Source organism: Penaeus chinensis, chromosome 27 (genome assembly GCF_019202785.1).
Source record: "Penaeus chinensis breed Huanghai No. 1 chromosome 27, ASM1920278v2, whole genome shotgun sequence".
Classification (NCBI taxonomy): Eukaryota; Metazoa; Arthropoda; class Malacostraca; order Decapoda; family Penaeidae; genus Penaeus; species Penaeus chinensis.
In genome coordinates, this window is record NC_061845.1 from 13,932,584 (window position 1) to 13,947,583 (window position 15,000).

Below are 15,000 nucleotides of genomic sequence, written 5' to 3' on the forward strand. Positions count from 1 at the left end.
CTATCTCTATCTATCTCTACATGTATCTATTTCTATCTGTGTATTTTTTCTCTCCATAATACGCGTGTGTTGAATACACACATGCACAAAACAGATAAAAACTAAAAACATTATAAAGCTAATTCCATGACAAGTCAAGCATTCAAAACAAAATAAAACACTTTAGCGTATTAATGCATAAATATCCAAGATGGCCAAATGACTTAAACATCTGCCTAGTCCTTTTGGTTTTACTTTCGATTTCGTGGCCATTAAGTACTAATTTTATCAACAATTTTGACAAAAAATATGAATATGAAAAACATTATAGTATCTAAACCAGTCAAACATATCGGCTTATAACCGCATTAGCCCAATTTAAAATATATTTCTTTATACTGTAAACAACAAAGAAAGAGAGAGAGAGAGAGAAGAGAAGTGGGGGCGGAGAGAGACTTCTGTCCTTAATAAGAACCATCTAATTAAGGACATCTCTTATGATGCTATATACTGTATAATTTGATTTTCCATTAATTTTGATTGGTATTTTCATATGAGATAGCGACAGGTAAAGGCGAACCCGGAAATAATTAAGTATAACCTGAAGTTGAGATTCCTAACGCCATAAAATGGTAAAATAAACAGCCATTTTTATGATAAGATGTCGAGTATATCGGCTAAGGATAGATAGATAAATAGATAAAATAATAGAGAGTCAGAGCAAATCGCAATAGGATTTTTTTTCAATGCATATTAAGTGGAGTATGGAAAATTAATAGCAATCATTCCCTTAGCTCCGAATATATTCTTGCTGCCTATTTAGGATATTATATTTATTTCCATTTACCCGTGTTATAGGTCTTGGGAGACTACCAGGAACGAGGGAGGCGGGGGACACACTCGGCCTCGGACTCTTCCCCTCCTCCCCTGCACCGAGGCGGGACTTCCCTGCGAGCCTGCACCTGGGAGACAAGAAGCCTTATGATTCTATTGTAAACGCTGTTCCTGAGGGACCAGTGGTGGCAGGCTCCTGATGATAAAAGTCTTAAGATATCAGAACAGAATTTAGAAAATATGGCTAACAGTAGATTTAAGATTATCTTTTTTTTTATCGTCCGGAGTCATTGCCGAAATAGTGTTTTTCTCTGTGCCAAGAAAGACAACTTTATATGTGTGTGTGTGTGAGAATTATGTCGATTGATTGCGGTCCCTCTTCCTCTTTCCCAACCAATCCTTTCCTCTTACGATCTCTAATCATCTCTCTTATTCATCTTCGCTCATCAGAGAACATCCCGTTCTCTAAACATCTCTCAGTCATGAATCGAATCAACCATGAAGAATGTTCCCTCACGATTCTTTTCTCTTTTTGGGTATTTTTCCTTCTGGGCTTTTGTTTTGGTGAAAAACAGTTACAGAGACAACGGGACCTACGACGACCACCGCGCCGATCGTGCTGCCCACCATGCCGCCCTACGGTACGTGGCCCGTGTGTGTGTGTATTCATGTATGTGTGTGTGTGTGTGTGTGTGTGTGTGTAATTGTATGAAAATATAAAATAACATCACATATTCACATGCTCCAGAGTAAAAGTTAGTTCAAGGATTACATAAAGGAACTGCACTGAAACTGATGAGTTAATCAAGCGCAATCTTTTTTTTATCTCTCTATTCTTTACTCTGCTATATACACCTTTCTCCCCGCCATGTGCTGCGCAGACGTCTCGTACCCAGCGACCACGGACTACTACTGGGGTACGATTCACAAGACCATGACGGATGTGAACGGCGTCGCGGACAACTACGAGGTGACGGCGGGGCCCTTCGGCTTCGGACAGGCAATCAGCGTCAGCAGTGACAAGGAGCAGGTGAATGGAAGGCTACATAGGATTGGTGGTTTGAAAAGGGAAAAGATATGGTTGAAATGTTGCTTGCTGTTTTATTTCGAGTTATGTGTGCTGTGTATTACATTAGAAGGTTTTATGTGATTTAAAAAAACAAATCACATAGTATTTTCCGATATATCATATACCTTTCTTTAGCTTTAGATATCTTTCTTTTCTATTCATATATCTACCTCGAAGTGTTTTTAAGGTTATTGAGTTGTGGGTTGCTGCTTCATTTAGCAATATACAAATGTAATACACTTTCTGAAGACACTGCTGAAAGTGACATGCTTCCTTCAATTCTTCAGAGATAATTATACGATGAAAACCTACTCCCTGGAAATCCTCGTTGTATCACACTCAAAACTTTATTATATTTACCGCAAAAATAATGTTAGCACGCAAAACTTCTACCTACCTATTTACCTATCTTCACCCTCTTCTTCTTTCAGTGCGTAAAGCAAAATGACTACAACGTCGCAGTGGACTCTTGTTCGGGAAACCCCACTGACTGTGACAAAGGCATCAGTATCAGCGTGTGGGAGAAACCTATCTTCAGCGCCACGGTCTTTGAGGCCTTAAACAACAGCGCCCTGGCTTCGAAGAAATACGTCCTTTCCACCGGTACGAGGGAGAGAAAAGTGAAAGTTTGGAGAAGAAATGGGAGGGAGGGAAAGGAGGATGGAGAGAGAAGGGAGAGAGAGGCTGGGGAGAATGAAAGGAGGGGATAAGAGAGAGGGAGGGGAGGAGTGAAAGAGAGAGGGAGAGGAATGGAGGGAAGGATAGACAGACAGACAGACAGAGAAGGTGAGAGAGAGAGAGAGAGAGAGAGAGAGAGAGACATACAGACAGACAGTCAGACAGAGAAAGAGAGGGCAGGAGAGGAAGGGAGGAAGAGAAAGTATGAGAGACAGAGACAGACAGACAAACAGATAGACAAACAGACAGATAGTCAGACAGACAGACAAACAGAGACAGAAGAAGACAGACATACAGAGACAGACACACACACATACACATACACACACACACATACGTGCGCGCACACACATACACACACACAAACACACAAACACACACACACACACACACACACACACACACACACACACACACACACACACACACACACACACACACTAACAACACACTCATTCACAAAGTAATAACTAAGATCCCTGTGGTAAGCACAGTACGATAACAAACCCCTCCGCGTGCCTCAGGTGGCGACAGCGCGGGCCACCCAGGGATCGCCATCTACCACGACGGCCTGTACTTGGTGGCGGTGGTGTCCACGGGCGACGAGTACTGGGAGCTGAAGGTGGCGGGGCCGCTGCAGAACAACACCTGGAGCAACATCGCCATCCGGTGGGAGCAGCCTGGCGCTGACGACGGCACACTCGACGAGAAGACCGGTGGCCTGGAGGTGAGTAAAGGGGAAGGTGGAGTTAAAGCGGCTTGTGCTTTGGCTCTGATGAAGTTAACAGCAATAGTAAAGGAACGTAAAGGAAGACTAAGCTAGCACCAAAGAGGGTTTTCCTGACTGAGCTGCCGCTTCTCCCTGCAGATGTTCGTGAACTTGATGAAGGTGGGCCACCAGGTGGACAGCGAGTCCTCCGCGCCAGCCAAGCAGCCCCTGGACCCGACGGAGATGATGCTTGGCTGCCACAAGGACGCCGACAACCAACTATACAGAGGCTTCAACGACGCGGAGTACGACGAGCTCGCCACTTGGACAAGGAAGCTCCCGGACAACGAGACGCTGTTCTTCTTCGGTGGATACGGTGAGGAGGAAGGCGCGGGCCGCTCGCACTCCAAAGCACGACGAGGGGCAGGGTCGAAGTTTGTGGCTAAATATACATTGTATGGTTATATCTGTCTATTTTAATGTGTTTCCCCTTATATATATGTATATATATATATATATATATATATATATATATATATATGTATATATATACACATTTGTGTGTATGTGTGCATGCAAATTTAGACACATCGAAAGGAGAAAGACCTCTACAATCTTCTTTGTTTCTGCCGACCCAGAGGCTAACTTCTCTGACATCGAGCCCGAGAAGTTCCAGAGCATGCTGACCCAGGTTGAGCTGAAGGACCCCGCCCAGATGGCTTTTGCTATCAACATCCTGAGCAAGATGACCTCGACGGAGAACGTGGATCCCACGACGGCGACCCCGACGGAGGCTGCCGCCACCTCCTCGTCTTCAGGTCCAACAGCCGGAAGCCCAACAGGTGTGGAAGATGACATGCTTCAAGCTCGATGCTCGTTCGCTGCTTCCCATGGGCTTGGGCCTCAATAGTCCTCCTTTTTCTCTTTTTTTAATCTTCTGAAACTTATTTCATCTGTTGCTTGCCATTAAACTAAATTCATATGACTTATAGCGAATCAGATATTATTCACAGAACTAAGCAACCGCCAAAATCTCAAAAGCTGAATTGTTGACTACATTTCTCTTCTATTTTTGGCTTTATATTTTGTTCTTACCCGTCTGTCCCTCTCACCTAATCTGTCGCTTGCCTCTATTATATTTTCCTCTTCTTCTTTTTTTGCCTTCGCCTTCTTCTTTTGTCCACCTTTTGACATCGTCTATTTTCCCCTTTGCCCTTTTCCCTCCGTCTTTCTCTCCTTTTCCGCTTGTTTTCATATTGACTTTGTTATACTCTTTCCTTCCCTTCCTTTCCCTTTGGCCCTTCCCCACCCTTTCTTCGTCCTGCCTTTTCCTTCGTCCTCCTCTTCCATTCTTCCGCCTCATCACCCCTTCCTGCTCCTTCCTTCGTCCTCACCCTTTGTTCCTCCTCATCTTCCTTCCCCCTTGCTCCTTCTTCGTCCTTCTCTGTCCTTTGTTCTCTCCTATCTTTCAATTTTTTTCTTTACTTCTTTCCTCCTCTTCCCTTTTTTCCTCCGTCCTCACCCCTTCTTTCCTCTTCTTCCTTTCTTTGTGCTCCTTTCTTCTTCTTCATCTTTCTTTCTTCCTTCTCCTTCCTTCGTCCTCACCCTCCCTTCTTCCTCCTCCTTCCTTCGTCCTCCTCCTCCTTCCTTCGTCCTCACCCTCCCTTCTTCCTTCTCCTCCTTCCTTCGTTCTCACCCTCCCTTCTTCCTCCTCCTCCTTCCTTCGTCCTCACCCTCCCTTCTTCCTCCTCCTCCTTCCTTCGTCCTCACCGTCCCTTCTTCCTCCGCAGCCGCAACGACCCAGAGCGTGCAGACCGCGGCGGAGGCAGCGGGTGTGAAGCAGATTACGACCATGAGGAACATCATGAAAACCATGACGAACCTGGACAACATCAACCCAGACATGCCTTATTCCGGATTCAAGTCCGCTATGGTAAGCGTCACAGGCCCACCTCGGGCTGTCTTCTATCAGCATACTCCACTTAATTGCTTGATACCAATTTCAGGCAAATTGTGATATCTTAATAATTTCGAGAATATATATATATATATATATATATATATGTATTCATTTACATATATATATACATACACACACACACACACATACACACACACACACACATATATATATGTATATATATATACATATGTGTGCGTGTGTGTGTGTGTGTGTGTGTGTGTGTGTGTGTGTGTGTGTGTGTGTGTGTGTGTGTGTGTGTGTGTGTGTGTGTGTGTGTGTGTGTGTGTGTGTGTGTACATGCATCTGTGTATATATGGATTGATGATGTCCTCTGGACTTATGTTGGTTATCTCTTAATCCGAGTTCCCTAGAAGAATTTATGTTGGCACCCGCGATGGCTCCCCAAGAGCAAGCACGTAATCACAAATCCTGTTGTTATTATCAAGTTGTTGCTGCAACAAACCAACTCTTCCTTTTTCCGTCCAGAGCCTCCTCGACGTGGCCAGTAACCTGCTGGGGAAGGATTCGTTCCCGAAGTGGCGAGGTCTCCAGAGCAAGAAGGACGAGCCGGGGTCCTCTGAGCTGGTCGAGAACCTAGGGAACTGGCTCACCACCATGGCCAGGGAGCTCAGCTTCAGCAACGAGTCGGACACCATTGACTTCGCCAAGACCACGGACAACATCAGTGAGGGGATTTCGTGTTCAGCGCCTTTCCAATCTTATCTTTCGATTCTATTTCTTTTCAACTCTCCTTTTTTCGTTGCATTTACTTTGTTTCGTTTTTTTTTTTTTTTTTTTTTTTTTAATCTTGGAATGATGGAAGTTTATTTCGGGAATCTTGTTATTATTATTGTTCTCCTATTTATTTTTATTATTGTTATTTAATCATTGTCATTACCATTGTTAAATATCATTATCATGAATATTATCATTATTATCATCATTGTTATCATTCTCATGATTATTATTGTTATTATCATATCATCATATTTTTTTATCTTTAGTAGTAGTATGCGTATCAGTGTTAGCATTAATAGTATTGCTATGAATATTATTACTATCATTTTTATCAACGCTATTATTGTCACCATAACAATCATTATCATTATTATTACTAGCTGGAGAGAAATTTATCGGGTATTACTGATACAGACATTACTACTGTTATAATAGCAATCAAAATGTCCTCCAAATAAACCAATCCTGAGTTCCCTTCAACTTACATAATCTTGGCCTCCCTCCTTCTATTTCTAATAAAGTTGGCACACTTAATGTATTATCCAGTTTTTTTTCTGCTAATTGAACTGAAAGCATTCTTTGGGCATCAGTCAATAGCTATCCATCACATTCCCGCTCACTGAAAGCCTGTATTATTGCGTATCATCACTACTGAAACTAATTACTACTTCTACTTTATCATTGCTTTTTTATATTTCTAGTGGTGCAAGTAGTGAAGATGATGCCCGACGATTTGGCCAAGAAAGGAAAATATTTTGAAACGCCGAATTACAAGCACCCCAATATCAAACCTCACATGGACGAGTGGGACTTGCCTTACGATCGAGCTGTGGGTAAGTCTGGCGACGCCTTTGAACACACATGAACTGTATTGTATAGTGTCTCCTATTTGAAAACAATACAACTGGAAACTCATCCCGATTTAATATTTCTTTTTTTCTTTTTTTCTTTTTTCTAATAAAAATTGCTGTCTATATTACCTAATTATTCTGAGTCAAAAGAGTTTCGTCGAATCGATATTCTCTAGATTCTAAGGTGAGTTGCCAGTTTTTCCTTTCCTGACGCCGGATAGGGGATAGCTGTAGTCACTTCGCTTCTACATTCCAACGAGGGTGATTCAGAAGACAGGACTTGATGTAAATCTTCTTCCGACAGTTCCAACGGACTTGTTTGCGGACGAGCGATGCGGAGAGCGGCCCGTGAGTATTACGATGCAACTCTTCGATACCTACGACGACGTGGTGCCCATGAAGGTCAACCCGGCGTGAGTAGCCATCGCTTCTTGCTCCGGCGATTGTTGAACAAGCGTGCATACATATATGTGTGTGTGTGTGTGTGTGTGTGTGTTTTCCTTCATTTCACGTTCATCACAATTTCGCGTTCTCCCCTGACGCCCCCGCAGGACCCTCCACCCGCGGGAGCACAACATAATCGACTCCCGCGTCATCGACATCCACATCACCGTCGACCTCGTCCGAAACTCCGACGGCCTCATCGACCCGTCGGCGCCCGACTGCAAACCTGACCCCGACAAGCTGAAGGACACGCCAGTGCGCTACAAGCTGGAACACAACATCAAAGAATTTTCTCTGCGACAATTAAGCTTCCACTCGGACGAAAAGCAAACGGAGGTGAGGTGAATAAGGTTTAGTAATGATTATGGAAAAATAGGTTAGTAATGGCTTAATGCAAGTACAAGGAAATACATGTGGTTCGCGTGCAAGTCGATGCACATGCAACTGATATTATTCTTTTTTATCGTTATTATAATTTCTCTTCACTATCGTTAGTATGACTATCATATCGTGATCCTCGTTATTCTAGTCTTAAATCTTGACCGCAATATCCACAACGATTTAAATATTGTCTTCGTTTGTACCAAAGTTGTGATCACTATGATTATCAGTAGTGGCAGTTGTAGCGGAATCTACAGATACAATAAGTGTCACCACTACAGTCATAATGAGGCTCAATATACGATTTGAAAATTCTTACTATTATTAAAGGAATGAATAAACCATTTTCCATAATCATCTAAATTACGTCCATTACAGTAGTCGTAGCATAATTGATTACCCTTTTTTCTGCGCTGCTCAGACCAAACAAAGGTACTGCGTTTGGTGGAACGATGAAATCGGTGACTTCGGTTCCTGGGACACGACCGGCTGCTCCCTCCTGAAGACCACTGACGAACACACTCTCTGTGCCTGCGACCACTTCGGCACTTTCTCCATTCTGGCTGAGAAAATCGAGCCGAAGGTCAGGGAGGATTGTGTCAGGGGAAGATATATATATATATATGTTGCAAATAAATTAGGATGATTTATGCTCTCGCTTTTTCACTCTCTTTTCTCTCTCTCTCTCTCTCTCTCTCTCTCTCTCTCTCTCTCTCTCTCTCTCTCTCTCTCTCTCTCTCTCTCTCTCTCTCTCTCTCTCTCTCTCTCTCTCAGTAATTAAGGATTCCAGAGTCGTTTCGTTTCATACTTTCTTTTCCTGCATGTGACAGGAGGTGCCGGAGGAAAAATTGTGGCTAACCATCTTGCGCTACGTGGGCTACAGTCTCTCCTTCGTGTGCCTCATCATCTACATCGTGGTCATTGCTATTTCTGGGTGCGTAGACCTTGTTCTTTCGTATGATAACACTTTAATCTTTTGTTTGTCGTGCTCCTCATTCATTCGCCTTCGTTGTTATTTATTTTTTGCGTTATTTAGATGATAACAGGTGCATTTTTTTTTTTTTTTTTTTTTACTAAGAAAGGATGTATTTGATAGGGTCGATTATGACTCATAATAGGTTGACATATTAGCAATGATAGTCTAATTTTGATGGATTGGTACTGATAATCATATGAAAACTGACAGACTGGTGACGATGATTATTCGATAAGAGACGAGCTGGTTATGATAATTATCTAAGAACTGACAAGCTAGTAATAAGAAGCCGAAGTACAGCAAAGTCATTCGGACAGCCAGTCACCACCAACCACTGAACAACTGAATAACGGAACACCTTTTTTCAGTGACTTGAAGGAGCAGTTCCACCTCATGGGCATGAACCTGTCCATCGCAGTCCTCCTCGGCTCCATCTGCATGCTAATCACAGATATCCACGCGGTGAGAGACGATCGCCACGCGTGCACTGCCTTGGGAACCCTCCTGCACGTGTTTTACCTCGCTGCTGGGGCGTGGATAGCGGCCTTGGGCCACGCGTGCTTCAAGGCCATTACGTCAGGTGGGTGCGCGCAAGTGCAGACGCACGCGTACACGTAGGCAGATAGATGGATGGATAGATAGAGAAAAAATAATGATGGGTGGATAGATTAATGAATAGATTTTTAAAATCCTGTCATTAAGATTTAAACCATATGCAAAAGGCTAACATTGACATCTTTATCCGCTCTTTAGACTTTAATGGACAAATGGACAGGCAGAGACGGTTTCCACACACATACAAACAAACAAACACAAACAAACACACACACACATACAAATACACACATTTACGCATTAACTTATTCCAGACTATTTGAATATAGTTCTTGAAAAAAAAGTGATCCTTCCTACAGCGAAGAAATTGAGACTCATCCTTTCTACTCCTTTTACACTCACCAGGCGTCGTCGGAGGTCGATTGCGTGCCTATTGGTTCATGTGTTGGGGCATCCCGCTCATATCAATGGGTCTTTCGTATCTGCTGTTCCTGCACGACCTCGGCGACGACCCCCGCTGCTTCATCGCGTGGGAGAACACACCGAAGTACGTGTTCTTCGCGCCGCAGATGCTCTTCGTCTTCTGCTCCTTCTTCTTCGGCACCATCGTCCTCTGCAATCTTGCCACACCGGCACTTAGGTAAGAAGGAACGGCAGGGGAAAATGGGAAGATGGCCAGGAGGAATTTGGTTGCAAGAGGCGTTGTGGTTTTAAATAAGGAGCCAGTAGATAATGTGGTTGAGAACTGTAAACGGTTAGGTAACAGTCTGCGGTCCAAATCTTATTCCCACCCTTTCTTCCTTTCCTGCCACCTATATGATAAGGGGCAAGGGGATAATCGAAAGGCCATTGTATCTATTTATTCCATATAATATCAAAAATCCAAAGACTGAACGAAAAGTACAAAACAAAAACAAAAAAATCTTATCCCAGCAATGACCTTATCCAAGAAATTCATCAACTCAAACCACTTTTATCACAACTAATCCTCCACACCTTGAACAAAAAGAGAGAGAGAAAAACAAAGAAAGAAAAATAATAATTCATTTCGCTTTCTTACCACCTCTTCCACACTACAGAAAAGATAATCTAATCGACGACTACGGAACCTTCTGCCGTGGGGCTTCCCTCGTCATGCTCTTCTTCGACCTCATCTGGACTTTCGGCCTTCTCACCTATATCCGCTTCAACTTTAGAGAGCCAGATTTCTATCCTATATTTCAAGTTCTTAACTCGTGGATGGTACGTTCATGAGTGCTGTTGTTCTTGTTGCTGTTACTGTTATCAATATCACTATTATTATTGTTATTGTTTTCATCCTTATTACTATTATTATCATTATTTTTATTATCACCATCATCATCATTTTCAGTATCATTATTATCCATCACCGTTATTATGATTAGCAATGTCATTATTATTATGATCAGCAATATCATTATTATCAGAACAAGCATTAACATAACTATTCGCACTATTATGTTATTCGTATGTATGTCCGCATACGAATCTATATACAATAAACGGTATCATGGAAGTATTTTGCAGCAGTTACTAGAGATAAGGCCCGGGCGAAGCTAGAACTTCGCAAACCATAAAGAAGAAGACTAAAGATATTTTCTTTTTTATACAGGGCCTCATCATCCTTCTCTTCATCGGGATGGGCTCCAAGCGGTGGCGGATGGTCGTGCTCGGTCAGGCCAAATCCAGGGTTGGTTTTCTTATTTTCGCCTTGGAGCATGTGTGTGTGTTTGTGTTTTGTGTATGTGTGTATATATATATATATATATATATATATAGAGAGAGAGAGAGAGAGAGAGAGAGAGAGAGAGAGAGAGAGAGAGAGAGAGAAATTTTATGATTATATATATATAATGATATATATACATGTGTATATATACTGTATGTGCGTGTGTGTGTGTGTGTGTGTGTGTATACATAGTATATATTTTCATGTGTGTGCACAAATGCTGTATGCATGTGTGTATTATACAATAGATATATAAATACTACATATCCACACACATAACCCGAGTCTGTTCACGATCTAACCCCCGGCGCCGCCTCCCTCGCCCGCAGCGGAAGATGCTGCTCGGCTACGAGTTCGGCGGCTCGAAACCCGGCGACGACGAGAAGGAGCGGCTGGGCTCGCCCGAGGACCAGCGCAGCAAGGCCTCCAGCCGCCCCTCCAGCCGCCCCTCAAGCCGCCCCTCCAGCCGCCCCTCCAGCGGGAGAGCCTCGCCCGTCAGCCCCTCGGGGGTGGGTCCCTTGTTCCTCACTTTGGTCGTTGCGGCTGTGTTTGCCAATGTTTACGTTCACCGTTAATGATATATGACTTATATATTTTATTGTTAATTGTTTTTGTTTTGAGTTATAATTACACACACCTACATGTAGGTGTATGAAATTTCTAACATGAGCCGCCCTTGACCAGGTCGACATGAACCGGCCTGCGACCTCCGCGTCCGACTTCCCGTCTCGGCCTGCGTCGCGGGGCCAGGTGAGTGTTGTTTCATGCCACTATCAATACTTATTTGCAAGGAGATCCGTTGGATAACTGAATTCAATCCATTCTGGATTTCAGCACATCTTGTTGAGATTTCCGATATATATGTGTATATATACACATATGTATATATACATATTTATAGATAGGTATAGATAGATAGATACAGATATATTTACATGAGTATTTAAAAAAAGTAACAAAAAAAAAAGGTACGTCATCACATATATGGAATAAACAAAGCCACAACTGCAAGAAAGTCGTTTCGGGGCCACCAGGGATTTCTCATCAGACGAAGGAAAACCGACTGGGTCATCCTTTTCGGTCTTTACTCCGTCTGTCGAGGAAAGCTGGCTTAGATCGAAACGTCACGACTTTTGTTCTCTTTCCACTATGAGTCTGTTTCATTTCATATCCGCTATGCATTGGCGGTTAAGAAGATACGTGTAAGAAGTAAAAGAGAAAATAAATAAAGAATGAGGGAACGTAAAGAATTCTTATTGCGAATTTGTAAAGCTGGGAACCCTCGCCTTTACACCAGACTGAAGAACCCATCATTTCAATTCGTAATATAAAAACAAAACCTCTGAGTAGAGATCTAGAGAGTCATCTTGCTAAAAGCTTCAGCATTCTGCCACTCCTTCCTGTTTTTACATGTTTTTACCCCCTCCACCTCAAAAAAAAAAAAAAAAAAAAAATCGATGTCATCAGTAACACACCACAGATACCAGTAAAATAGATCCTTCTTCCATAAACACACCATTTATAAACTTGTCTCTCTTGATAATACTCACCCGAACCTACTGACCATTTTAATAGTAATTCATTAGACTGCTTCACGTGTTCGGTGTGTGCTCCGTTTCTCTAATTCTTTCATCTAGGGAAGAGACATACGATATACTGCATACACATAAAAAATGGGGGGGGGGGGGGCTATATTGTAGCAATCTAGCAGTATTTTTGTTGTTGGTTAACGATATACCAAATTCGGATGTGAAGAGTGGAAGAATTTTCTGCTACATAACGGAATTCCAACGCTGAATGAATAACATACTGGGTATTACAGAGCGTTTCTCCGTTTCATTTGGCTACTTTTGGTTAAGACCGTTGCTTGTGGCTGTCCGAATGTCCGTGCTAAAGTTAAGCATATAAAGAGAGTGGACTGAACAGTGTTCCATAAAGAAAAGGAGAACATTATTGATAACAAATTTTCAAAATTAACATTGGAAAAAAAATGTCTTGCCAGTCTTACGTTGTATAGAAAAAAAAATTGGTTAACATCTTCACCTTTCTCGGAACTTTGTGTGTGTTTGTTTCGATGTAAGAGCTTGATTTCCAAATCGCTCAGTCAGTTAACAAAAAAACACATCCTTTTTTTTTTTTTTCTTATGCAGTTTTAACAGATCTTTTTAATTTTAATTAAGAAATGGCAGGCGAGAGGCTTATTCTAGAGCGGGCGAGGATGGTTACCAATTATTTTTTTCACACGGCCTAATAATCCAATAGCTATTTTATCTGGCCTAATATAACAATTATTTTATCTGGCCTAATATAACAATTATTTTATCTGGCCTAATATAACAATTGTTTTGATATGGCCATACATCTAAATTATAAAAAGTAAGACTCCGCCGTTCCTGCAGGTCGCTGGGAGGCCCGGATCCCGCACGTCCTCGGCCACAACCTAAAACGAAGACAACCGCTTCATTAAAACGTAACGATCTCGAAACCAGGAAATGGCTTAAAGAACCTTTGTGTGTAAATGTAATAGCATGAAATAAGAAAAAATATATAATGGAAGTATTTAGCACCAGCTGCACTAGATCATCATCATGAAGGGGTAAGAAGAGGGTTATGAAATATTACAGAAATAAAAAAAGGTTTAAAATCTTTGCGCCATGTTATCGTTGACTCATGTTCCACATTCTTTTGCTTTCATATATATTTTTATTTCGATCCTTAAGTAATTTCATTTTAACTGAAAAAAAAATAGTCACGATCACTTCATTTTGTAGAATTTGCTGATCTACTTTAGAGATGGACGTCCTCTGAAGTACACCAGCATAACAGTCCGAAAATTAACAGTCAGCGTTAACGTTCCATATCCAATTGTGTGCATTCTTGCTTGTGTGTTTAACCCTACAGCCTCCTTTGCTGTCTCGAAGAGCATTTCTTCAGAGGGGCAGACAGCACAAGGAGGTTGTCATGAGTGCAAAAACATGTTTAATCCTCATGTTCAGCAGTGTTATGGTAGTTGCTAGACAATTATTTTTTGTTGTTTTATTTGTGTGTGGAATAAAATGTGTTCAGCAGTCTTCAGTTGCTTTAATTACCAAGTAGTTTATGATTTACAAAATATAGTCTGCAATTATGCGTCTGATTACCTAGATTCAAACAATCATGTTTGCTCTTACTAGTAACTTTCTATACAAAGAGATCTTAGAATTATTTAGCCGTATATAATGTCCCCATGCCGAATTCTACACTTGTTTCTCAAAAAGTGATACTCAAGCAAACTTAAGAAACAAAAGAAAGGAATAAACATTTAAGAATATACAGACAGTTGAAGGACACTTGGAATAAGCTCATAGTGCAGAAACTAGTTAGTGTTAAATGTTAAATGTAAAATATTAATTGTAGTGAGACAGAGGCAACAGCAAAGTGAACTCTGGTGGCAGTTCCGTTGCGAATATTTTATCGTTATCCGCTGATGATAAAACAGATACATGATAATTGAAATTGAAATGCTAATTTGAATAAGGTTAGAAAATATAGTGTCATTATTACTTTCAAGTATATTACATTTGCATATTACATTATTACATTTGATATTTGATATTATCAGCATTATTAATAATAAATTTATCTCTGTTATTAGTACTGTTGTACTAATAACAGAAAAAGGCATTAGGCCTTAGCGAGAAAAAAAAGCGGGAATAATCGATATCAGCATTACAAAAAAAAAAAAAAATGAAAAAGAAGAAAATTATTTTGAAGCCTAGCGTCGAAGGATGTGAACGCTAGACTTGCAACAGACAAATCGAAAATGGCGAAACTGAATAAGATCTCGAAGAACAAAAGAAAAGAAAAATCCACGAGGAAACTAGACCGTGAGTTAGTAAGCTTCGGACCAATTACTTGACAAACCCATATTTTTATCTCACGAGACTGTCTCAAATCTTTCAATTCCCTCTCTCTTTTTATTTTTTTTCCCCTCTCTAGCCTCATGTTATGAAAACGGTTTTGCTAATATATATTATATATATATATGTTAAATATATATATATATATATATATATTGCGGTATTATTGCTAAA

At 41.3% G+C, this 15,000-nt stretch overlaps 1 protein-coding gene across 1 annotated transcript in view; it reads left to right on the top strand.

Annotated features, from left to right (window-relative positions):
* Positions 1 to 13,998, top strand: part of LOC125039793 (adhesion G protein-coupled receptor L3-like) — a 47,541-nt gene extending 33,543 nt beyond the window's left edge. Inside the window, exons 2-21 of the mRNA XM_047634066.1 lie at positions 838 to 1,454; positions 1,695 to 1,843; positions 2,314 to 2,485; positions 3,085 to 3,287; positions 3,429 to 3,645; positions 3,908 to 4,111; positions 5,060 to 5,202; positions 5,719 to 5,917; positions 6,672 to 6,803; positions 7,126 to 7,234; positions 7,373 to 7,601; positions 8,068 to 8,229; positions 8,477 to 8,580; positions 8,991 to 9,202; positions 9,583 to 9,817; positions 10,257 to 10,419; positions 10,811 to 10,888; positions 11,257 to 11,436; positions 11,612 to 11,677; positions 13,327 to 13,998. Coding sequence (XP_047490022.1) covers positions 1,442 to 1,454; positions 1,695 to 1,843; positions 2,314 to 2,485; positions 3,085 to 3,287; positions 3,429 to 3,645; positions 3,908 to 4,111; positions 5,060 to 5,202; positions 5,719 to 5,917; positions 6,672 to 6,803; positions 7,126 to 7,234; positions 7,373 to 7,601; positions 8,068 to 8,229; positions 8,477 to 8,580; positions 8,991 to 9,202; positions 9,583 to 9,817; positions 10,257 to 10,419; positions 10,811 to 10,888; positions 11,257 to 11,436; positions 11,612 to 11,677; positions 13,327 to 13,371 — 3,015 coding nt within the window. The 5' untranslated portion in view covers positions 838 to 1,441 and the 3' untranslated portion in view covers positions 13,372 to 13,998. The remainder of the gene's footprint in view (positions 1 to 837; positions 1,455 to 1,694; positions 1,844 to 2,313; positions 2,486 to 3,084; positions 3,288 to 3,428; positions 3,646 to 3,907; positions 4,112 to 5,059; positions 5,203 to 5,718; positions 5,918 to 6,671; positions 6,804 to 7,125; positions 7,235 to 7,372; positions 7,602 to 8,067; positions 8,230 to 8,476; positions 8,581 to 8,990; positions 9,203 to 9,582; positions 9,818 to 10,256; positions 10,420 to 10,810; positions 10,889 to 11,256; positions 11,437 to 11,611; positions 11,678 to 13,326) is intronic.
* The last annotated feature ends 1,002 nt before the right edge of the window (positions 13,999 to 15,000 follow it).